This window comes from Carassius auratus, chromosome 9 (genome assembly GCF_003368295.1).
Source record: "Carassius auratus strain Wakin chromosome 9, ASM336829v1, whole genome shotgun sequence".
Classification (NCBI taxonomy): Eukaryota; Metazoa; Chordata; class Actinopteri; order Cypriniformes; family Cyprinidae; genus Carassius; species Carassius auratus.
In genome coordinates this window covers 23100249-23123997 of record NC_039251.1, presented here as the reverse complement: position 1 = coordinate 23123997, position 23749 = coordinate 23100249, and the positions used below count along the sequence as shown (strand labels likewise).

The 23749-nt window shown below is 38.8% G+C and overlaps 3 protein-coding genes across 6 annotated transcripts in view; 1 reads left to right on the top strand and 2 right to left on the bottom strand.

Annotated features, from left to right (window-relative positions):
* Positions 1–858: 858 nt before the first annotated feature.
* LOC113108774 (cyclin-Y-like protein 1) lies at positions 859–10282 on the top strand. Its single transcript, XM_026272080.1, has 10 exons — positions 859–1841; positions 6221–6295; positions 6491–6525; positions 6620–6720; positions 6909–6944; positions 7051–7102; positions 7641–7760; positions 8539–8705; positions 9501–9663; positions 9778–10282. Exons 1-10 carry the CDS (start codon positions 1688–1690, stop codon positions 9892–9894), a joined length of 1020 nt encoding a protein of 339 aa, XP_026127865.1. The 5' UTR covers positions 859–1687; the 3' UTR covers positions 9895–10282.
* A 260-nt stretch (positions 10283–10542) lies between these two features.
* On the bottom strand, positions 10543–14793 carry LOC113108773 (frizzled-5-like). 3 transcript variants are annotated; one of them, XM_026272078.1, is made up of 3 exons: positions 14479–14793; positions 14159–14291; positions 10543–14064 (listed from the first exon to the last, which is right to left on the bottom strand). In XM_026272078.1, exon 3 carries the CDS (start codon positions 13797–13799, stop codon positions 12021–12023), a length of 1779 nt encoding a protein of 592 aa, XP_026127863.1. In that variant the 5' UTR covers positions 13800–14064; positions 14159–14291; positions 14479–14793; the 3' UTR covers positions 10543–12020. The 3 variants fall into 3 exon arrangements, with proteins under 3 accessions (XP_026127863.1, XP_026127862.1, XP_026127864.1); XM_026272077.1 differs by having other exon boundaries at positions 14159–14793; XM_026272079.1 differs by lacking the exon at positions 14159–14291.
* Positions 14794–22075: 7282 nt separating this feature from the next.
* The window catches only part of LOC113108772 (pleckstrin homology domain-containing family M member 3-like), a 45589-nt gene continuing 43915 nt past the window's right edge, over positions 22076–23749 (bottom strand). For both annotated transcript variants that reach the window (XM_026272073.1, XM_026272074.1), the window contains one exon: positions 22076–23249. In XM_026272073.1, coding sequence (XP_026127858.1) covers positions 23078–23249 — 172 coding nt within the window. In that variant the 3' untranslated portion in view covers positions 22076–23077. The remainder of the gene's footprint in view (positions 23250–23749) is intronic.

Genomic DNA, 23749 nt, shown 5'->3' with positions numbered 1-23749 from the left:
CCAATACCCAAATGCTACGGCGAGAAATAGTGGAGCAATATCAGAAAGGAGTTTCTCAGATAACAATTGCAAAAAGTTTGAAGTTATCATCATCTACAGTGCAAAATATCATCCATAGATTCAGAGAATCTGGAACAATCTCTGTGCGTAAGGGTCAAGGCCGGAAAACCATACTGGATGCCCGTGATCTCCAGGCCCAGACAGCACTGCATCACATACAGTAATGCTACTTTTATGGAAAACACAACATGGGCTCAGGAATATTTCCAGAAAACATTGTTGTGAACACAATACATTGGATACATTTGTGTGTGCATATATATACATATATATATAAAACTTTTATGTAGCAAGGATGCTTTAAAATTATCAAAAGTATTTCAGGTAAATGCTATTCTTCAGAACCTTCTGTTCATCAAAGAAACCAGAAAAATTATACTCTGCTCTTTTCAACATAATAAAAATAAACATTTTTGAGCAGCAAATCAGAATACTATACTATACAATATACATCTGATATTGGCGAAAAATATCTGGCAAACGCTCCAATGTGCATTTGTGTTTGGATAGTGTCAAATTTTCATAAGTTGTGAAGAGGTAAATAAACTATAAACTATGAGTGTGTGAAAGAAAGAGAGAGAGAACAAAATAAGGGTTAGGCGTAAAAAAAAAATGGATTATGCAGTACGCTAGTATTCCATTTCATTCTATTCACAAAGAGGTGTGTAAATGGGCGGTGTTTTAATATGTGCCTTGCCGGCGTGATTGACAGTTATAATTACCAATCGTTGAATATATATTTATTTTGTTTTGGTCTCTCATCCAATCGTAATTGATGGAATGTCGAAAATGGGCGGGCCCTCACCTGCGTCACTCGAAGCAGATCGCTGCTGCACTGGCCGGCGAGGAGGAGGGGAGAACAGGGGGTCGGGGGACTCTCCGACGAGACTCGCTGGACAAAATCTAATAAATCAAAACAAACCCGGGGCTTGAATTAGGCACGTGTAAACGGGCAGGACTTTATTCATCTGCTGCGTTAAAAGCTTCATCCTCTCTCGCTGCGGGCCCGAAGGCCTGAGGATTTGAGTGATTATTGGATCCAGAGTTTCAGCCAACACAGAGATCTGCCATATACATGACGGATAAATGCTTGGAAGTCTGTTCTTCAGGGGCTATTTCATCTGTTCCCGATTTGAAACTCCAAACCGGCTTAATTTTGGACACATTCGGACATTCAAAACAGAATCAGAGGGATGGTTTTTCTCAGTTAGCACGGCGGCTAATAACACGCTTATTCACAATGAATCAATAGTAGCCGTTAGCAGTTAGCATGTGCGGCTAATTTAAAAGAATTCCTCTGTATTAAATTATCTCACACTGATATTATCTAGTGATATGCTGTCAGTCACGTGTCTTATATCCGGTTGTATTGATTGCTCGGGTGCTAAATCCTTAGGTCTTCTGTTGCACTGTCCCGTTATATGACTGGCACAGGTAGTATAATATCTCTTGAGTCTGAAACAGCAAGACAGCACAGCAGTAAATGCTGACTCTATGTGTTTATTGCAGCCCTTCATGCCCCTTCATTTAGCTTGAGTTCATTCATTGGATCCACTGATTCTCATTTGATGACAGAAGCAGCTTAGACTAACCACCTGAGCAGGTAGAGCATCAACTGTGTATCATCATGGGAAATACAGCATCCTGTTGCGTGTCTCCCAATGGGAGCCCCAAACTACCCCGTCAGGTGGAGCGTCTGGAGGACTATCAGATCAACACAGACCTGAGTGATGACACCGGTCCATACTTGCAGCACATCAGTGACCGAGAGGTCCCCGATGGTAAGTTCTAGCAGGAGACCATGGTTGCTCAGTCCTGCTGATGGAGATCAACCTTCTGGACTAACCCTGTTCAAGCACACCTGAACTACCTCATCAAGTTCTTAATGTGTACTTGATAATGATACAGACATGTGTTGGAAATTAACTTTTGTGGTGGACTTCAACTAACAAAACCAAAAGTGATTCTAAATTGCACATTTTAGATGTTTCCACACATTAACCTGATTTATATTGTCTGTCTTTAGAAATAGTTTCAAAGTGTGAGTCTGAACTGGATGTGTCTGACTAGTTTCCAAAATGTGCTGTTCGGGGGTAATCTAGAACCAGATTTGTGAGCTAAATCTAAAACTTTAACCAAAATGTTGTAGGTTTTAAATCCTGCAAGTGTTATTCCATGACAGCAACGGTCACCAAAAAATTCTATTCTATTCCGTCCTGTTTTTTACTATACTGTGTTTCCTCATTTGTGTGGCAAAGCTTCTTGAGGAACTTTACTGCTGTGATCCGATGCCTTGACCTCCTCGTCGCACGGGTCGGGTTTCTTTTAAGAGCTGAACACTTTATTAAGTGCCATTGGTTTGCTCTGAAAATGGGTGGCCTATGACATTTTCGGTCTAAATAACTGAAGATTTTACTAATTAGCTAAACCTATTAACGTTATTGAAAGAAACAAGGTTTATGGAGATATTAGTTAGTATTTGAGATGTGTGTGATGATGCCTCTTGGGATTGTTTGTAGTCTTTACTGCTGTTTATTTAGCCTGAGCTATTTTACCGTCAGTGGAGATGCATACACACACACACACACACACACACACACAAGTAACTCCCAGTGCTGTATTTAGAGAAACATGTCTTCATCTTTAGCTTGAAGCACATATAACAGCAGTGTAAACTCCACTACTGCGGCTGCGGTTAATCCTTTATGATTGGGACATTCCAGGTCATGGTTAATTTGGAATAATGTTGGACCAGAGAATAATAAAACGATTCTAAGTTTAACTTGCAGAGACGATCAACAATGTGTAGAATTCCTGGCATCCCAGTGATGTAGATCCTGGGACAGCTGCATTCTCTCCTTATCTCACTCTCTCTTTGGGAATCTCCATGAGGCATGTTTTGTTCCCTTTTGGGGCTTAGAGGTTAAGTTTGGATAAACTTAGGTTTCCTGTATTGAACTGTCTCAATACGTACAGAATCACTTCTATGTTTTTTTTTATGCCAGTGTTTCCCAATCTTTCTCCATAATCAACACCAAAACAGAAGAGGGGTGAAGTGTAAGAAAGACAAGCATTGCTGATATGATATTGATTTAATTTAGGACTGGTAGCACTGAAAATCAAGTTGTGAATTTTCTTTAAGTAAAACAAAATCTATCTGTTAGGTACACACACCCCTTGTTGGGAATCCCTGTGCTATGCCACACTGCCACACTACAAGTGTGTTACTCTCCTCAGTGAGGACGGCATCCCTTCCCCCAGGGGTTATTTTTGACTTTGATGGTGGGGAATGGGAGTGTCAGTTGAGTACATGAGCTCTAGAGATGTATGGAATGAATGAATCTCGGTGGCCGTTTACACGACAATGTTTTCTGCCAAAAATGGGAAACTTTTTATGCGTTTTGTCTGTTAATTTACACGACAATGGCATTTTGGGGACTGAAAACGCATATTTTTAAAAACTTTTGGCTGTGTAAACGCAAATTTTTTAATGTGGAAGGAAATTAATACTTGCTTTCAGCAAGAATATATTAAATTGATATAGCGACAGTAAGGATGACTACAAAAATTATATTTCAAACATTGTTGTATCACTGTTTCTACAAAAATATTAAGCAGCACAACTGTTTTCAACATTGAGAATAAAATATATTAACAGAAAACAGCCTCAGTGAGCATTAAATATTCTTAGAACCGCCAAATTTTAACCGTTATGTATGCTAAAGAGAGAGTTCCAAAAAAAAAAAAAAAATACAAAACCGAGAGAGTGACTGATCTTTAGTCACACAGGTTTGGAGCAGCATGAGAACGAGTAAATGATGACAGAACTGTTAGTTTTTATTGAACTAATCCTTTAAAGCAATAATTCATGGGAGGTCATCACAGGGCTTTTACCACAGTTAAGGAGTGTTCTTAAGCACTAAGTCAGGTGGAGTAAAATTCACTATAACGCACGGCCTCAAGATTTTTATCTAATCTTTATGTGCAATCCACTAAGAAATAACGCATTTGTATTTACCAGCAGTGTGACATTGGCTTTTTGTTTTTTCACTGAGTTAGCGAACGTATAATTGGCTGTAGTTTGCCACCCTTGGACTAAAGCTGCTTTGTCACCAGGCGTTCCTGCACCTCCCTATTGGTCAGCATTCTCTCTCACCCATGTCCATCGATCTCAGGGGAAGGAATCTGGGCCTCAGTTCCAACAAGAGTTCGATTGAGAAATAAGTCTTCAGGTTTGCCCAATTAATTTGGACTTGTCATTCTCACTTTGCCATGCCATTGGTATCCTTGGGTAGGAAATGACTGTGAATTTTTGTGTTGAAGAAAGATATAAAGACTGGTACTGCCAGGCTCTGAGGTTTTCATTTATTAGAGTACATGTATGGATGTACTTAAATTTAGTCTCTTAGAAATTATCTGCAATTTGCACTGACTACATTTTAACATGAAGGTGAACTGCAGCAAGAACAGGGTCTACGAGTGACATTTTGATAGATATCTTCGCCATTAAACAGAATCAGATTGTTATTAATTTAACTAGCTATAAACTTTCTTTAAAAACTTTACTATTTAACTAACTTTTACTGCTGTTGTTTCATAGCTGTTGAGCAGCCAAAAAAAAAAATGCCAATGCGTACTCGTGGGCACAGTGACTCTTTGGTAATGCTATGAATGCTACATGCATCGGGATTTGCCTTGTGATCGCTTGTACATTTACGGCCAAAGACTGTAAAGTAAAATCATCCAAAGCTGAGTACCCTGTACTTCCTTAAGAATTCTTCTTTCCTGCACCTGCACTACACCTCCTGCCAGTTTTGTAGCTCCCATGACATGGTTGCAGCTGTCCAAACATCTCCTTGGAGTGTGTTTACTGTACAACTTAGCAGCACTGGCACAAATCTTTTGACCCTGTCTCCATGTAATTCCAGAAGAATGTCTCTTCATTGGCTGATGTAGACACCTTTCAGTGAATTGGCCTGGGCAATATACTCAATACTTATGTTCTGAACAACACTTGGGGTAGGATATTTGTACATTTTATAGCTGTATACTTGCAACCGTTTTCAAACTCATCTCCTAGTGGATTCAGTAATGTGTAGTAAGGTCCGTTTTTATCCGTTGGCATGGCTCCTGTGGCACATGGCGGTGTGGGAGGAGCTCAGGATGTGAGCTCGCGTTGTTCTGTTGCAGTGCCCATACAATAGGCTTATTGTGCCCCCACTCCTCTCACTCCTGTGGCCAGAGCGGGTAGCAGCATGCCCCTGCCAATCAGTTTGAGCGCTCAGAGCAGGACCACATACCACCTTATCTCCCTTGTCGGGGGGTTGTTTCTGTAGAAAGATGAATATTTATTCTGTTGGACAGCTGAAGGATTATGTATGTCACCACTGGTGCACTTCTAGATAATTTTTTTTTTTTACATTTATTCTTGGCTTTGCCTTGTTATTGGGGAAATATAATGAACAGGAAAAATGTAATATTATGCTATAGAAGTACACTACGGATGCATTAAAGTGGCAGTAAACACATTTTAAAACGTTTCTACATCAAATGTGTTATTTTTTTGTTTTGTTTTTAAAATTGATAATAAGAAATATTTATTGAGCCACAAATCAGCATATCAAATTTCTGAAGGATCATGTTGCAAAAAATTCAGCTTTTCCATCATAGGAATAATTAACATTTAAAAAAATATAATAACATTTTATAATTATACTGTTTTTACTGTATTTGTGATCAAATAAATGCAATCTTGTTGAGCAAAAAAGACATTAGACACATGAACTGTAAAAATGTATTAACCCAAAACTTGTGAAAACTGCAAATGGTATTGTGTATGTAAAATATGTGAAATGTTAACACTTAATTACATACCACCCATTCTTTTTTTTATTTAATTTTGTATTTATTTTTGCCTTTTTCTTTGTGTGTGTGTGTGTATGTGTGTGACTTTTTTAGTATAGGACAGTGTAGAAGGGACAGGGAGTGAAGTGGGATCGGGAAGGGATTTGAACTCTGGATGCCTATAGCGCAATGGCGCACTATATGTCGGAGTGTTTTCTCCCCCGACCATACCACCAGTTCTTGGATGTTTATTTGCCTGTTGTTTGTAATTATGGCCTTATGTTGTTGATTGACTGACTGATTATCTGTCTTCTAGATTTGGCTTTAGAGTCCAACCCATCAGATCATGCCCGTGCCAGCACGATCTTCCTTAGCAAGTCACAGACAGATGGTGAGTGTTTCCAAAAATTGCTCACTCATCTAATGAGTTAATCATTTCATTTTACTTCTTTGTTAGTAGCTGCATATTAACGAGTGTCCTAACCCATACTGTTAATAGCTGGAAAGACACTTTGGTAAATGGCCACAGCTTGATGATATTTGATGAAGAAATGTTTAACGACAAAACCCCTGCCTTTCTTTTCAGTACGGGACAGGAGGAAAAGCAATCACATAAACCACGTGAGTGAATGTGTTTTGGAGTTCGTTTTGTGGTTGTGCTTGGTTATAATGAAAGTCTTTCTGCAAGCGTATTAAAAGTTGGTCCTTTCTGAAGGTCTCACCTGGTCTGCTTTCAAAGAAGTACAGCTCCTGCTCTACGATATTCATTGATGACAGTACGGTCAGTCAGCCCAACCTGAAAAGCACAATCAAATGGTCAGTGAAGTTCATTGTTATTTTATACTTCTTTAAAACTCTTTCTACAGTACTTTTTATAGTAAAATATATACACATTATTGAGTGCATAGCATTGAATGCATGTAAAAATAAGTGGAGGGCTGTTGGTTGTGTTTTATTTTGCTTTGTTTTTTTATGTTGACCACCTTTCTGTTCTCTGTTTCCAGTGTCACATTAGCAATATATTATCACATTAAAAACAGGTACGTTTTATTAGGTTCTTTTCCACAAGCATCATTTGACCTACATTTTGAAAAGGTTTTGCATATAAAAAGTGTTCTGGGATAATCTTTTTTTTTTTTTTTTCAGGGACTCCGATAGGTCATTGGACATCTTTGATGAGAAAATGCACCCCTTATCTGTAAGTTAACCCCTTCTTTTTCTTTTTTTCAGTAACATTTGCAGCTGTCGGACAACTGCACATTTTATAGTCACTATTTGGTTTTGTTCAGACAGGCTGCAATATCTATTTTGTGTGTGTGTGTGTGTGTGTCTGTGTGTGTGTCTGTGTGTGTGCATTAAATCCGTTTAGCTGTTTAGTCTGAGTAGCAAAAATGTTATGCAATCCCATTTGATCTGATTCATATGTGGTTTAAAATCCATTTGAAATGGATTTTTGGAAAAGCATTTGTGAACAGTCAGTTCTTTTCAGTTTGTTATTTGGGACTTGACATATAACATACACTCTGTGGGAAGTCAGTTATTATTCTCGATCCTAGCCCATATAGTTAGCTTATGTTCTCCCACTCGCCACAAATAACAGGGACTCTTTGTTATAGTAGAAGGCCGAAGATCTCTTGGTATCATACTGACATTACTAATGAACATAACACTTATGATTATGAAAATATTAATTGAACATATTAGTATATGATGTGTATGAATGCTTCCTTTGACAGAGGGAGCAGGTTCCTGATGATTACTCCCGCACAGACCCCGAACACAAACTCATCTATCGATTCGTCCGGACACTGTTCAGCGCTGCACAGCTCACAGCCGAGTGTGCAATCGTTACTCTGGTAAGAGAATAGCAGCCTTTCTTACTGGTCTGGTCCACTTTCTGTTTATTCTGTACAATAGCAGACAGCAGTGGCTTTGGTTTTTGATGGAGGTGCTGAGGTACAGTTTCCTGATGTCCACTAGAGGACAGTAGAGCACCAGAGAATGGATCTTCATGTGTTTGTTTAACCGGTGTCCACAACCACAAAACAACCGATTATTTACAATCAAATATTGTGATAAAACTTTGTACAGTAAGGTTTAGTTGTTATAATTAGTTATTAGGAATCATGAACAAACAACAAAACTGTTTTTACAGCATTTATTAATAAAGGTTAATGCTAGTTTAGAAATATTATTTTGTTCATTGTTTATTCAGATTCATTTCTGATACATGAACTAATGTTCATTAAACAACATTATATGAGTTTATACACGCTATCATTCAAGAGTTTGGGCTCAGTAGGTTTTCTTTTATTTATTTATTTATTTTTTACTTTCGTTCCAAACCAGCATATTAGAATGATTTCTGACAGATCATGTGATGCTGAAAAGTTCTATTTATTAATATTATTATAAACTCATTCTGTTTTTCTTCCTGAAATTAATAGACACTGTAAAAGTATTAGCAATTGTTATTTCTTAAGTATTGCATCAGCTTATGCTATTGAACCAAATGTAATTAAAAAGATTTTCTTAATTCTTATTTGCACATGATAATAGAAATCTATTGTTTATCGCAAGTGGCCTTTGTAAGAAGCATCTTTTGAAAACAACGGTCTTTGCTGGTATTTGCAGGTATATTTGGAGAGGCTGTTGACGTATGCGGAGCTGGACATTTGCCCATCTAACTGGAAGAGGGTTGTTCTGGGAGCCATCCTACTGGCCTCGAAAGTCTGGGACGATCAGGCCGTGTGGAACGTCGACTACTGTCAGATCCTCAAAGACATCACTGTTGAGGACATGTGAGTGAGACGATCTAGTCACTGGCCGTTCTGCTGAAAAGTTACAGCCGAAATAATCTAGAACAAAACCTCTTGATGTGATACATCAACACACCATCCAAAATCCAATATGTGCTGCAGTCAGGAGACAGTACTGCGTGTCACTTCACTTCAACTCATTCCAGTCTCCTACAGACCTCACAACTTCAGATATCCCATAGAACATATGGCACGATTTTCAAAAAAATGAAGCCATACACTTCAAAACCTTGTTTTTTTTGTTTGTTCTCGTGTCTCAATATCCATATAAATGACACAGACAGGGTTTGTGTGTGTACGTGTCTGTTCTACCTGATTGTGTATGTTAAAGGCCATGTCCCTCTTCTCTCCTCTCTGCCCCTTCGCTCTATTTTCATCCCTTTCATTGAAGCTGTCTTTGTGAGCCTCTGGGCTGGCGGGCTTCAAGTGCTCTCAGACTCCTCTAGAATGGTCCAGGCTCTCGCCCACTCCATTTGTTGCCCCTAGCGACTGAACCGCCTCCCTCCCCCCCACCACCCATACCAACCTCCACCTAATGTCTGCTTTTCCCAAAACAGACAGGTGACACGGTGACAGTCTCCGTACCTGTTCTCAGACGCAGCAGAGAATCTCTAGGATGGTTTGGGAGTTTAAAAGATTTTAAATATTACCATTGTAATAAAGTAGTGGGAAAAACAACATTAACATATATGTATGTGTATGTATCACTCACACACAATTATATTCAGTAAGCGTGTTTTGAATTAATAACAGTAGTGACACAATTCATTTATTCAGGAATGAGATGGAAAGGCACTTTCTGGAGCTGCTACAGTTTAACATCAATGTGCCGGCCAGCGTCTACGCCAAGTATTACTTTGACCTGCGCTCTTTAGCAGACGACAACAACCTGAGCTTTCCTTTGGAGCCATTGAGCAACGAACGAGCGCAGAAATTAGAGGTGGGCAGCAGACCTAAAAAATGCATTTACTCATTTTTTAATGTAAAGCCATGCTTCTTTTCTTATGGGTCAATTTATTTTCAAAAATTCTCATTTAATTTCTTTCTTTTAAAGGCTATATCAAGACTATGTGAGGATAAGTACAAGGATCTGAGCAGAGTGGCCATGAGGAGATCATTCAGCGCAGACAACCTAGTGGGCATCCGCAGATCCCATGCCGTTCTTTCTTAGAGATTTTTTTCTGGGAACCGTGGCCACTCCCAGATGAAGATCAATGGAAAAAACGTGTTCTTTTCCTCCGCCTTTGGCGATGTTCCGTCGGTTGAAAGATCCTACACCTTACCCAACCGATGCCGAACAACATTGAGACAAAAACAGACTAAATGGTTTCTTTTGTTTTTTTTCTTGCTTACTATGTAGGCTTCTAGCTGTGAACTGTCAGTTTTTAATTGAAATCATTTGCAGATGGAGTATTTTAAATAAACACTAATCATGTAACACGTCTGAATTTATGTTTGAAGAATGTTTTACAAGGTCAGCTGTCAAAATGGTTGTTTTTGTGTTTTGTCAGATTACACTGAAAAATGAATCCAGGGATTTTAACACTTACATCTTTCTTCCACGATTAGGGCTAATTTACTTTGTTTAAAACAAATATGGTTCTAACAATGTACATGAAAATATGAATAAAGTGCCGGTTACAAAATCTGAAATTGGTAGCAGTCTACTAACGAAACATTACAAAGGTAAAGAATAAACATTTTTGGATTTGTTTTTTAGATCAGTGGGGTGAGCAGTTTTTTTCTCTCTCTTTCTCTTTCTTTCCAGAGCAGCAGAATAAATAAAAGCACAATTAATGATGGACCAAACGTTTGACTTGCCAGTTCACAAATTGCTCCTCACTTTTATTCTCTACCAATAAGAGAAACAAAAGAAACATGTAAAATACACTTTTTATAAATATCTAAGAATCTCTTTAAAATTGAAGCACTGTATTTCATATCTTTTACAAAACATATATACAGAGTTGCAGTCTGGACTCTTAATAGGACACGTCTTCTACAAGATTTACATATCAATAAAGCCAAACGAGTATGTACACACAACCAGACATGCAGCAAAATCATGAGGCATGAGACAGGAAAAGTTATTTCTACAACTCGGAGAGTAAAAAGTAGCCAAAAAATGCTTACACTTATAGCTTAATGCTCCACTGAAAGATTTCATACAGATATACAAAAAAAAAAGTGTTTACAGATTCTGTCTGCTAAAAGTGCATACCCAACACTGGTTTTCTGATTCAAAACACAAATAAGGTGAAATGACAAAACAACCAAAGACTGGATAATGAGGCTTTACAAGGAAATGAGCAAACCAAAAGAAATGATGTTTTTCCACTATTTTGAAAGCAGTTCATATTTGGCCTTCTACTCAACAATCCTAGGCTGCTGGTTAACACCTGAACCTCATAAAAGTTGGACACTGACCACAAGAGGGGAGTCGAGCTCACACCATAGACCTACAGATTCTTCAAACAACTCTACAGATGGTACATTCAGATGCCTATCACTGCCCAATAGATGCTTAAACACGATCTATTATCAGTGGAGAGACAGCTTTGAATCACACAAGCTGTTAAGTGGTTGTTGAGGGACACTGAAGAACATTCGGTCAGCATTAACCGGTGCAGAAATGCCTGCAACAACTTTAAGTGAATGTGAACGGCTTCTTTACTAGACCTCCACTTGCACGATATAAATTGAAAAAGTGTTGTTCTTTGTGACAGAGAATGCATGGAAGCACCCATTTACATCCTACGTCCAAATTTGTAAATTAGAAGCGTGGAGACCATATTTAAAATGATCCTACTGACATCCTGTAAAATGCTGATAAAGTCACAAACACAGCAGAGCGACTGTAATCTGAGAGACCACAAAGTTCTTGAATATCATTATTTACAAGAATACACAAATAAATAAAATCTCTCCACAACACCTTTTGTCTTGACTCATATCAAGTATTAACCTTCTGAGATCTTTTTTCCAATCATTCACGATCTAAAAAACATAGAAGATGGCTACCACGCTTGCTACGATTGTAGAGATAATCTTTTCCTCACAAAGTATCAACATGTTCATTGCTTTGCAAATTGGACCAGTGAATGAGAAGAGCTTGACTACAATGAAACAAGCAATAGTCTGTTAAAATCCTTCATAATGTATTCGTTCCGTCCATCGTATCCAGTGATGTTGGTCGAATAGACACCTGCTCATTCAGAGTCATGACCTGCACACTTCATGCGTCACTCATTTGACAGCTGTAGGGTTTATAAAGGACAAGGGCTTTCTGGCCAATGCTCAGACATGTGATGAAGGTGCTGATTTGTGATAGGTCCCAGTGGGTGCCGTTCCGGCTCGGGCTGTGAGAGCGGTGCTGGCCTCGCTGTACATGGACGAACCTGATACAGGTGGCTTCCGTGTCCTACAGGGGAGGTACCGTGCCACAAAGCGTCTCCAGGACTCCAGAGTCTTGCCGGACCAGATCCAAACACCTGAGGTAATGCCTACTACAAGACACATGAAGTATTTCAGCATGAAGACAGCGTAGTCCGGCCCCACGCCGAGCTGCTGGCGCTCGGACGGGCAAGAACAGGCAAGTGCCCGCTCCCAACCTGGCCTGTAATGTTGCTCATACACCAGGCAAGCCACCACAATAGTTGCAGGCACGGTGTAAAGGACGGTGAAGAGCCCAATCCGGATCATTAACTTCTCCAGCTTGTCCGTCTTCGTGCCGCCCTGTTTAATAACGCTACGGATCCGGAAGAGTGAAACGAATCCGGCCAGAAGGAAGAGGGAGCCAGTGAAGAGGTAGACGACCAGTGGTGCCAATACGAAGCCACGTAGGCTCTCCAAACTCTGGTTGCCGACGTAACAGATCCCAGCCACGGGGTCACCATCCACCGAACTCAACGCCAGGACAGCGATGGACTTGACACTAGGGACGAGCCAAGCAGCAAGGTGGAAGTACTGCGAGTAACCCGCGATGGCCTCGTTCCCCCATTTCATTCCTGCCGCCAGGAACCAGGTGAATGATAGCACCACCCACCAGATGGAGCTGGCCATTCCAAAAAAATATATGAGCAGGAAAACCAGCGTGCAAAGGGCTGGACCCGTGGTGTCATAGAGGATGTGCTGTTGGTTGCCGGAGCCCTCGCAAGCCACCCGCTCATGGCCCGCAAGCAGTCGCACGATGTACCCCAACGACACAAACAGATAACAAGCAGCCAGGAAGATAATCGGCCGCTCTGGATATTTGAAACGCTCCATGTCTATGAGGAAAGTGGCCACTGTGGTGAGTGTTGAGACGAAGCACAGCACCGACCAAAGGCCAATCCAGAAGGTTGTGAAGGCACGCTCATCCAGTGAAAAGTAGGGCTGGTGGCAAGGCATAGCGCAATTGGGTAGAGAGCTGGTATGTACCCGGTTATGAAGAGGATGTGCGTCCTGCTTAATTGCCACTAAGGGGTTCCGACAATGGCACTCACGGTCACACTTCTGCGGTGGAGAAGATTTTGCAGTGGCTCTATGTCTTGGTGTTCCTTTGGGAGTGGGTTTGGGGAAAGGAGGCGATAGAGTTGTGGTCTCACTGCTGTTCCTGTCCATACAAAGGCGATCGGTGTCACCCAGCATAGGCAGCTGCTCGCAACTCATCCGCTCCGGCCACTCAAACCCATACTGGATCATGAGGGGAGAGCAACCCCTCTTAGCCCTCTCGCACACAGACCTGCACGGTGGCAGAGGCTTTTTGTAGTCCTGAAGACATATTGGGGTGTACATACTGCACAGGAAGAAAAGCAAGTCCGGGGAGCAACGGATACGGACAAGTGGCCAAAACTGGTGCACTTCCAAGCCAACTTCATCCTGGGTGTCATGATTGAACTGGTTGGGCATGTAGGTGTGATTGTATCCAATCCCTTTGCACATCGGTACAGTGATGGGCTCGCACACTATATCCTTAGAGGCAGCATCGCCAAGCTGAGACAGTTGCAACAGCAGCAGAACGTGAAGCCAAAATCCGACCAGGTGCATCCCTGAGGTCTCCATGGTGAAAGGATACTTATCTGCAGGTTTCCCCATACTGGAAAACTATGAATTTCAATTCTTGAGTATTTTCTCAGCTCAGGTTTTCCCCTTCCTTCCTTTTTTTTTCTTTTCTTTTTTCTTTTAATTTATGGCTGCGTTTCGGAAAGAAGAAATCCCAAAAGGAAACCTTAATTGCTCCAGCAGCATGTCCACAGTCCGCAAGGTTGTAAATCACAGTGAAGTTTCATTCCAGATCACGAGCGCACTTTCTTCCAACTGTGTGAGTGCATTTCATACAGACCATGATCCTAAACACGGGCTGAAAGAGTAAGAGAACAACTACAGTTAAATCGAACAATAGCTTAATAATTCTACAGAAAATCATAAACATAGAATAGAGCGTCAGAACGTACCATGGAAAAGCACGCGCATCCGTGGACTAAACGGTCAATCATTCACTGAGTAAACTGTGTTAAGGTCGAAAGTTCATTTCCCGCGGATACATTGTGGCAAAGTAACATTTTAAGCGTCGGTTTCCTTTCTGATCTGCTTTGAATTCCACATGGCAGGTGAATGTATCCGATGAATGCAATCCGGCGGATTCACAACAACAACAAAAAAGACGCCGAAAAATCGAGTAGAAAATAAGAGAAAATATACCTGGCGTCCAAAAATGTATTCGTTTTTTGAAAGTATAATAATGGTGGGTAATATAAAAACAAAAATAAGTCACCTTTCGCATTAGTGCTCAGAGCAACAGGTTTCAGGTGCTCCCTGCCATTTCCTTCAGTGTGTTTCCTAGCAGTCCATTAGAGTCCTTCCACGCACTTTACCAGGTATAAACTGCACAATTCCACGCCAAACTCTTCTACTAGTTTGTCGAGACCGTATTTTGTTTCTGTGTATCAGAGAGTGTGTTCCCTCTGTTGGCTGCGCAGCCAGTAATTACTCACTCCGTAGAGGTTCAGTGGAGTGAAAATACTTCACCCGCAATGACACGCCCACGACTTCAGGCCCCAACCCCTTTTTTACCAGGGGCCACTGACAGTCATCTGTGTGGAAAAATTGCCCCATCTATCTATCTATCTATCTATCTATCTATCTATCTATCTATCTATCTATCTATCTATCTATGAAACTATATATATATATATATATATATATATATATATATATATATATATATATATATATATATATATATATATATATATATATATATATATATTTCATATTTCATATTACAGGTGCCATTATTCATATTATTGTATGAAATTAAGCTTTCAATCATTTAAGTCCTGATTAGACTTACTGGAAAATAGCTTAACAAATAAACAAAATGAAACTTTGTGTTAGTTAATAAAAAAAAAAAAATCAATCCGAAGATGCCACATGTTACTCATCTAACTGTAATGAGGATGTTTAAATTAGTCAGTGGAGATGTTTTATTGGGTGGGTTGGGGGGGGGGCATTAGTGGTGAGTGTGTTGATGTGTTTGTGCTTGACTATGAAAAGACCTTGAGTTTCTTGTGCAAGTGTATCCTGTATTGCGTTCGTGTTTACCCACTGGGCCCATTCAGGACAGACGGAGTTGTGCAAACACTCAGATAATGACTCCTAACGCAAGCTTAATCACTCACGCCTGGACGAGACAAAGACAGCAGCGGAGAGGAGCACCTTGACACACTGATGCTCTGTTTGCGAACAGCTAGTGTGCACTAGGATGCTATCTCTAGGTCAGAGTTCAGAGGTTGTTTGGATTTTTGTGATGTTTGGAATCATCAACCAAATAAAACGAGTCCAAATAAGGTGGTGTTTGTTTTTGTCCTGTTTTGTGGTAAAGCACTGAACCTACAGCTGTGAATCTGAGTGAGTCATTTTTGGATCCACGATTCTGTGAATAATTTAAACACTTGTTGTTATCTTTATAAATATATAAGTATACAAATATAAAGACCTATAGTTAGAATTAACTATAGAAATAAAAATATTACTTGAAAAAGCTGAAAATTAAATATGCTGAAATAGTTGATATACTAAAATGACTAAAACAGAAATAAAAATAAAGTTAAATAGAAATATAAAAACTGACAAACCATTTAATTATTTAAACCAATTAAAATAAAATGAAAATGAAAACTAATAATTAAAAAATAAAAGCAATTAATACTATAATAGAATAAAAATACCATTGTCAGCTTAATTAAAAAAATCTATAAATAGCATTGAATTAGAGAAATATCAAGCCAAGTGACATTTATTTCAAAGAAAGACAGCACTAACATTTGTTTAAGCCAAATGTTTCATAGAAAGATGCTTATTAGTTTTTAAATGATAATGTAATAGATATACCATTAAAAATGAAGACACCCAAGTTGTCAGATGTTAGGGGATCATATTCATAGTTAATGTGATTAACTATCTGTAAACAGAGGGAAAATGGCATCACATTCTCTAGAAATCATTTTGGAATCATCGAGTTAAAAGTCATTGCAAAAAACGCAGAGAAAAGCAAGACAGATTGTTACAAACTCCACCAGTTACTTACTCAGACAGGAAGCATGTTTAGGAATTCTTCACAGAAGGGTGGCTCTCTCTCTCTCTCTCTCTCTCTCTCATTGTTGATTCAGTATTCTGTAATCTCACAGCTTTCTATAAGTCCAAAGGTCTCACAGGGTGTGTGCCAGTATATGTGTGTGTTTAAAAGTGCAAGTGACCAATCCGGCTGCTCCGTCAGGTATTTCTAATGCTCGATTAACACTTAGATGACATCAGCTCACCGAAAGTCTGAGAAGACGAGAGTAAACAGAACTCTACATGCCACAGACTTGCTTAGTAATCGATCATTGAGACAAATGGCTGCTTACATTGTTTTCCTTGTAATGCTCGAGATGTTTGATTGTGTCTTAAATGCTATGGTAACCGAATCAATCTTTCCAGCCATTTGTGCACCTGTTTCATAGGTTACCTAGGCACATTGTCACACATTAACTCCAAAACCCCACCTTAAGGAGTCACACGAGCGCCAACTGACTTCCTTTCAGTATACTGTGTCTATGGTATATAAGGCCTTGCAATAGGGAAATTGCTAGTATGCGTTCTTGTATCCATAGTACTTAGCTAGTCTGTTGAAATAGTGACCTGTGTGAGGAAATATAACCTGATTAAAATCAGTCTCAGTTGTGTTCTAGATTAGTCAGGCTTGGAGAGGTGTAGAGCGCTGTCAGCATCAAATGACGTTGAAGCGTCTGTTATATTTTGTGATGTCTCCTGGGCGTGAAAATATCACATGGTGGTTGTTTTTTTTCCTCTTTTTTAGTTCTCCACTCCCTCCTCTCTTTCTTTACATGCCTGAACCTGTGTTTGGGCAAACGCTTTTATCTTATAATCGGCTCTCCATGTCTGTGTGTGGACGGACAATTCATACACAAAGCCAATGTGATGCAATCTCACTAAATTGACCTTTAATCATCTGCGCTGGCTTTGCCGTCTCTGTCTCGAGAAGATGAGATGATATGGGGTGCTTTTGTTGTATTTTGGTGAAGTACAGCAATAGTATATGGAATTGGAAAGGCTCTTTTAACATGATTATGTACCAATGTACCATTGTAAAACTGCAGCACTAAAAAAAAAAAAAAAAAAAAAAAAAAACATTTATACTTTTTATATCATAATTTTATATTTTAGAATCAGAAAATCATGATAATATATATTTTTTTTTACAGAATATGTGTTTGTATGGTGTATATTTGTTATGTATATATAATAAACACATGCATATATATGCACATATATATATATATATATATATATAGTATTATTATATATACTATATATATATATATATACTGTATGTGTGTGTCTTTATATAAACATACTAAATAAAAATACACAGTAAACACATGCATTCTGTAAACAAAAACTTTTATTTTGGATGTGATTAATCAAAATTAATTTTTGACAGCACTACTAAAAATATATATTTTTAAATAAACAAATGGACTGTGTTTGATATTTGATTTAATGAAAAGATACATTTTCATTTGTGGCTTAAGTCCATATAATTTGTATGCACTCACAATGTACTGCTTTGTACATTTATATATAACAAAAAAAAAAAGTATAAACTATTGCTCGATTGTTAAACATCGATATTTATGGACAAAATGTGTGTGTAACATGATGCATACAAACATAGAAAACCAGAAAAACATCTGAAGTGGAGATTTGTTATTACTCGGTGCTGATCGTGTGTTTTTGCGGCAGGTGGACGTTAGGGAAGCAGGGGGTTGAATCAGACATTCTAACCCCCTTTTCACGAAAACTGGACCCTGGTGCTCCATCCCATGTTGTCTCCACCCCTCATGCCTCCATTCTGCCGTCGTCTTTTTCTCCTTAAACCGCCCTTTTGTTGTCTTTTTCTGATGGCATTTCTGGCCCCTTGTTGTCAGAGTCCTAAATGAGTCTTGACTGGCCTGTGGGCCACTGGAGAAGCACAAAGGAGAACGTTCCCCTCGCTACAGTGGAGCCATTGTGGCTTTCAACAATGCACTAATTGGCGACGACAATTAAGCACGACCAACACTCAGGTTCAATTTGCCCACTCCTCAATACAAATCACAGGCAAATGAGTCAGACCGTGCATAGCAGCTCACACACACATTCACACGGTCCTGCTAAAACAACAGCTATCCTCGTAAGCAAGGCGCAACTACCAAATATACGCTTCCACCGCTTCAGCAAGTTCATATTAGGTGTAAAGGGAGACTCGTACTGTGAGGATGATGGATGGACAAAAGAATGGACTGTTCAGCTTGTCCTGAAGATATTTTCCTTGGGACGCTTTCAATTTTAATTTTCTGAAAAAAGATTTGATCAAAATTCTGCTTTGGTAAGCAATAAGCAATGCATCTACAGTGTTGTTTCTCTTTCCTTGAGTTACAACTTCACCATAATTCACCTATTGTTCAGTGTGTGTGAAAAAAAATCTTAGCATATCCCTAAAAACATCCTCTTGACACACACAAAAAAATCTCCACCGCTCCAAAAAGGACGCGACAAGTCCTGATATGTGTGAAAACACCCATCTTAAAGGCATCTTTAGCATTGAGCTGTCACACATTAAGACCGTAATGGAGTCTGGGATCAGCAGGACGCCTCGTTTTTAAGCCCGGGCTCGAAAACCAGCTTTAAGAGTTAGTGAACAAGCACATTCACACAAAAACACACACAAAAGAGGGAAGACTTGGCATGTTCTGGCCCATCGGCAGTGGTTGGATCCTGGTGGATTATTCTCTGTCAGAGAAAGGCTTTAGAGCTCTCTAAGGCCAGGACAAATTACTGTTCTCTTTCAAGAGAAGAAAAAAAAAAGCAGGGGAGGAGGACAAAACACGAGGGAAGTGTTGAAAAAGTAAACCAGGGAGGAAGCGTCTGGGGTGGCCAGACATTTAACCCGTTTAAGCGAGACATCACTGAAGTTTGCGAAAAAATATTGAACTAGATTGGCCCTTTTTTTTTTTCATTCACATGGAAGGTGTATGGTATAGACATAAAATATGCGACCAAAAGAGAAATAAAAAATAATCACACAGTTGTTCACTGAGAACATACATATGGTTGGATGTATATGTAGTGAAATATTTAGCTTGGAAAAACGGTGAATATTGAAAAATCTAATTAATGTAAAAATCTTTTTATATTAATTTAAAAGATGAATAAAAAGAGGGAAGTGTCCAAATACAGTTTATCTTCATTTTCAAAAGAATATTTTGTTTGATTTTCATGCCAATTCAGCTTCTGTGGCTGATTTTACAGTAATAAATAAATAAATAATTAAATAAATAAATAATTAAATAAATAAATAATTTGTGTTTCATATATATATATGTATATATATATATATGCTTAAAACTTTAAAACTGTATTTTTCAAAAGAACAAATAAAAAACAAGATATAGCATGGCTCAACAATGAGGATATTTTGATTTTTAAATCGCAAAATTATTATTTTTATTTTATCAATATATATATATATATATATATATATATATAATATTTATATTGGTCGTTCAAAGTTTAATTTTTTCTTTACGTTATTTTCTTTATTAAAAATGTTTAAAGACGTTCTCACTGATGCTTTAACACTATCACAAGTCATTTTTGCAATTTGAACAAATCCCATTTATGTTATCAAACTAGACATCATTAACTGAAAAATCTGCAGAGCTTTCAAAATGTAGAGAAAAATAATTCACAAAAAAAAAAAAAAATGATGTATAACATATATAAAAAAAACCATCAAAGTTTAAGTTCAATGAATGTGACCTTTTCAGTGTTTTTCCAGTCCAGTGGCCCTGGGCCAGCGGAGCATCCTTACTGTTGAGCCCTGGATAGGTTGAACAAATATTTAAAATGCCTTGAAGATGAAGAAAACACCTCCATGGTAACTGTTCTCAATAGAATCATGATATCACTAGACTGAATTCCACGTTTATACGCCGGTACCACTGTGCAAAAAATTAGAAGCCTCATGCTGTGGTCTCTAACAGGTCCAATGGTTATTGGTAAAACTCCAGACAGAACCAGATACAAGCATGTGGCTTTTAATTTGGGATTAGCTCATGAGTCAGTGCTTGGACCCTCTCTGGTGCACCAGGACCTAAAAAAGGACACCACAAGCACAGCAACGGCCATTTGTTCCACTGCTGCCACCTTGGATTCTGACCAAGAAAATAATCTATTAAGAATTTAAATGACTTTGCAAAATCCTAAAATCAATTCAGATGACTGCATTAGTGTTGAAGCATGAAAAGTGCAGAACGTGTTAAGCAATTGACTTTATTGGCAACAGTGGTAAAAAAAAAGAAAAGAAAAGAAGAACCCGCACCAGTACTGAAACACAAATATTTGTAGTTGCATAAGAGGTTGTCTGTAATGAAGAGTTTGCAGGATACAAGAAAGCACAGGGAAAATCCAGAAACTGATACAGAAATTACAGTGAAGAATATAAATACAATAAATACTTCTGAAACAAAACCCATATGTAAATATACAACTGAGATCAAAGTGACGGCAGAGAAAAACACATACAAAATAAAAGACAGATTTGGTGTACTGAAAGAACAAAGGTACATCCACTGAGTTCCCTTTTTGTTTGTCTCTCCATGACCATTATTCAGTGTGTTAAGAATCCCTGATTTTAAAGAACAGTGCGAATAATGCACCGTAACAATACATCAAACTTTCAAAGCAAACCGACTGCAAACACACCACTATATTTTATAGTTTCATGTAAAACATGGTGGATTTAGCTCACTTCAAGCTTAAAACAGTACAACGACGAGTTCTCTTATGGGAAAACAAGAGATCGTCAGATTCTAGGGAGATTATTATTGTTTTTTTTAGTAAGGTATAAGTAAAGGTCTTCGCTTTCAGAAAACGAAAACACTAAGTGATTATATTACGATATATTATATAGCCTGATATTCTGATTAGTTTAATAAATACTGAAACACCTTTTTTTTAGTGACTATAGCTTGCTAATCAAAGAACATCAACGGGCCGATGCATTGTCTTTTCATTTAAGGCAGGCAAAAAGACACAGATTCAATAAATACAACAAAATATTCTGAACAGCTAACACGATCATCCATCCATCTACACTGTCCTATCACACACCAACCATATGTAAACTAAGGCTGAATCTCATTTAGAAGTAAACTTCTTGGTGCAAAACATAAGCTCAATGGAATTAAAACAATTTCTCATTAAACGAAATGTAACATGGTAAGCAAATGATATGCAAGTTGACCTAGAACCATCTCAAAGAGTTCAATAAGTGACACTGTCGGCCACTAAATCTCAAAACAACCAGAACGTTTCAAGTCCAGTATAACATGTAACAGTTTTTTGAATGTGCAAGTGTTTTATATCAGTAATGTTGAATGTGATTTATATCTGAAGCTTCTGTTTGCTGGTGAGATGTCAAGGAAGAGATGCACACTGCTATTTACTTCTGTATGGTTATTGAATAAAACTAAATAAAACTGAAGAACAAAATAAAACAGGGAAATTATATATAACAGTGATATTATAGATTCCAGTGAACATCCTAAAATGTCAAATCAGCTTGCTACGTATACAGCAGGGTTTTTCTAGATTAAAAAAAGTATTTTTTTGTATTTCTTATTGTGCATTTTGCACATATTGTCCAACTGGAGAATGACAGGTCTGGCCAAAGAATGGGAAGTCAAATAAGGCAGCAAAAGAAGTGACTTTTATTGCCAATACTAATTTCAAGTAGCAAAAAAACTTAGTATGAACGCAGAGAGGCTCCAAGGATCTAAAGCAGAGGTTAGATGGACATGAATTATGAGCTTGTCCACGGCGGGTTCGCTTTACATTTCTTGTTAAAAAGACGAATGAATGCTAAACAAAGCACTGGAACTCTAGACTGTAATTTCGGGGTTTGGTGGCCCAGGGTAGTTTGTAATCATGGAGCAGGCGGTTAGCAAGAACAACGTGGTTCAGCTGCGTATAGGCAGTGCCATTTAGTGTTGATAAACAGTCAAACTTTTTCAACTCCAGCTGGACGGGACGAGACACCAATCCTTCTTCACAGTACAATGCAAACCAAAGCTGAATGCATTGAGATAAAAACGGATATGGCAACATGCTCCGACTGAAAGTGCAATGATCTTGTAATAATAATAAAAAATGTTAACTTAGGGACAAATCATAAATGTAAAGTGCAAAAATGCAAACATGTGAAACAGGAAAAAAAAATAGTTCTTCATCTTCAGCCTTCATGTGCTCCAAATCAAGGGTCTTCGGCGTAGTAGGTTAACTACAGTGTGGATGGAAACCAAACAGAGGGGCCAGACTCCCATCTTGCAGCGCTCATTTTCACTGAACCATTAATGGATTAGAAGCTCTATTTGTGTCCAGAAATTGGTTTGAATCATCGCTCTTGGACTGTGAGTCTGCCAGAAAGTGCATTATTTTACATCTGTCAGTGGGAGTGTGTTTATGTGCAAGTGTGTGAGCGTACTTTGCCTGTATTTGTCGGTTGGCCCTGGCTGTCATTTGGTAGATGAAAGGGAAGGGTAAATTGGTATCATTATGAAGCCTCTGCTCTTCGGGAACTGAATTATTGTCTCTGTGCCCATCCCTCTCAGGTGAGAGAGAATGTAAAAAAAACAAAAACGCCTCTGTTCCTCGGTTTTCATGGAGCACTTCCACTGAGGGAGCACAGAATCTTGTCCTTAGTGGATACAGCAGCACATGGACTTCATTAGTGCAGTGTGCTCAGGCACGGCTCTCCGTAAACCGTCTCAGGTGTCCAGCTCAAAGCAGTCCAGCACCTCGTCATCAGGGCTGTCCTGAGGGCCGTGTCTCTTCCAGAATGATGCCGGCTTCTTGTGCAGTTCTCTGCGCACGCATCGTGGACACGGCTGGGCTCGCATCCGACACTCGGCATGGAAGACGGCACCGCAGCCCTCACACCTGCATTTAAAATGAAAACCCATTCAATGACACTCATAAGATTGAGTTATGAGGATTAAAGGGATAGTTCACCCAAAAATTTAAATGTTATGTTACCCTCAAGGCAGTAGAACACAAACAGAGATTTTTAACTGAAACTGTTGCAGTCTGTCAGTCGTATAATTTAAGTGGATGGGACTCACTGCTAAAACATACAATAAAAAAAAAAAAAAAAAACATACACAAAGCAAAACCAAATTAAACCCTGTGGCTCATAACGACACATTGATGTGTAAAGACACAAAACGATCGGTCTGTGCAAGAAACTTAACAGTATTTTTTTTTTTTTTACATCTGATTTACACAATTTGCAAACTGTTCAAACTCTCCTAAGCATGTCCTCCTAAGCGCGTTATAAGCTGCAGACATGTGAGGCTTCTTCTTCTTCTTGCTTTACAGCGGATGGCAGACTTATAAGTGCATTACCACCACATACCTCTCAAATGGATCACTGACTCTAT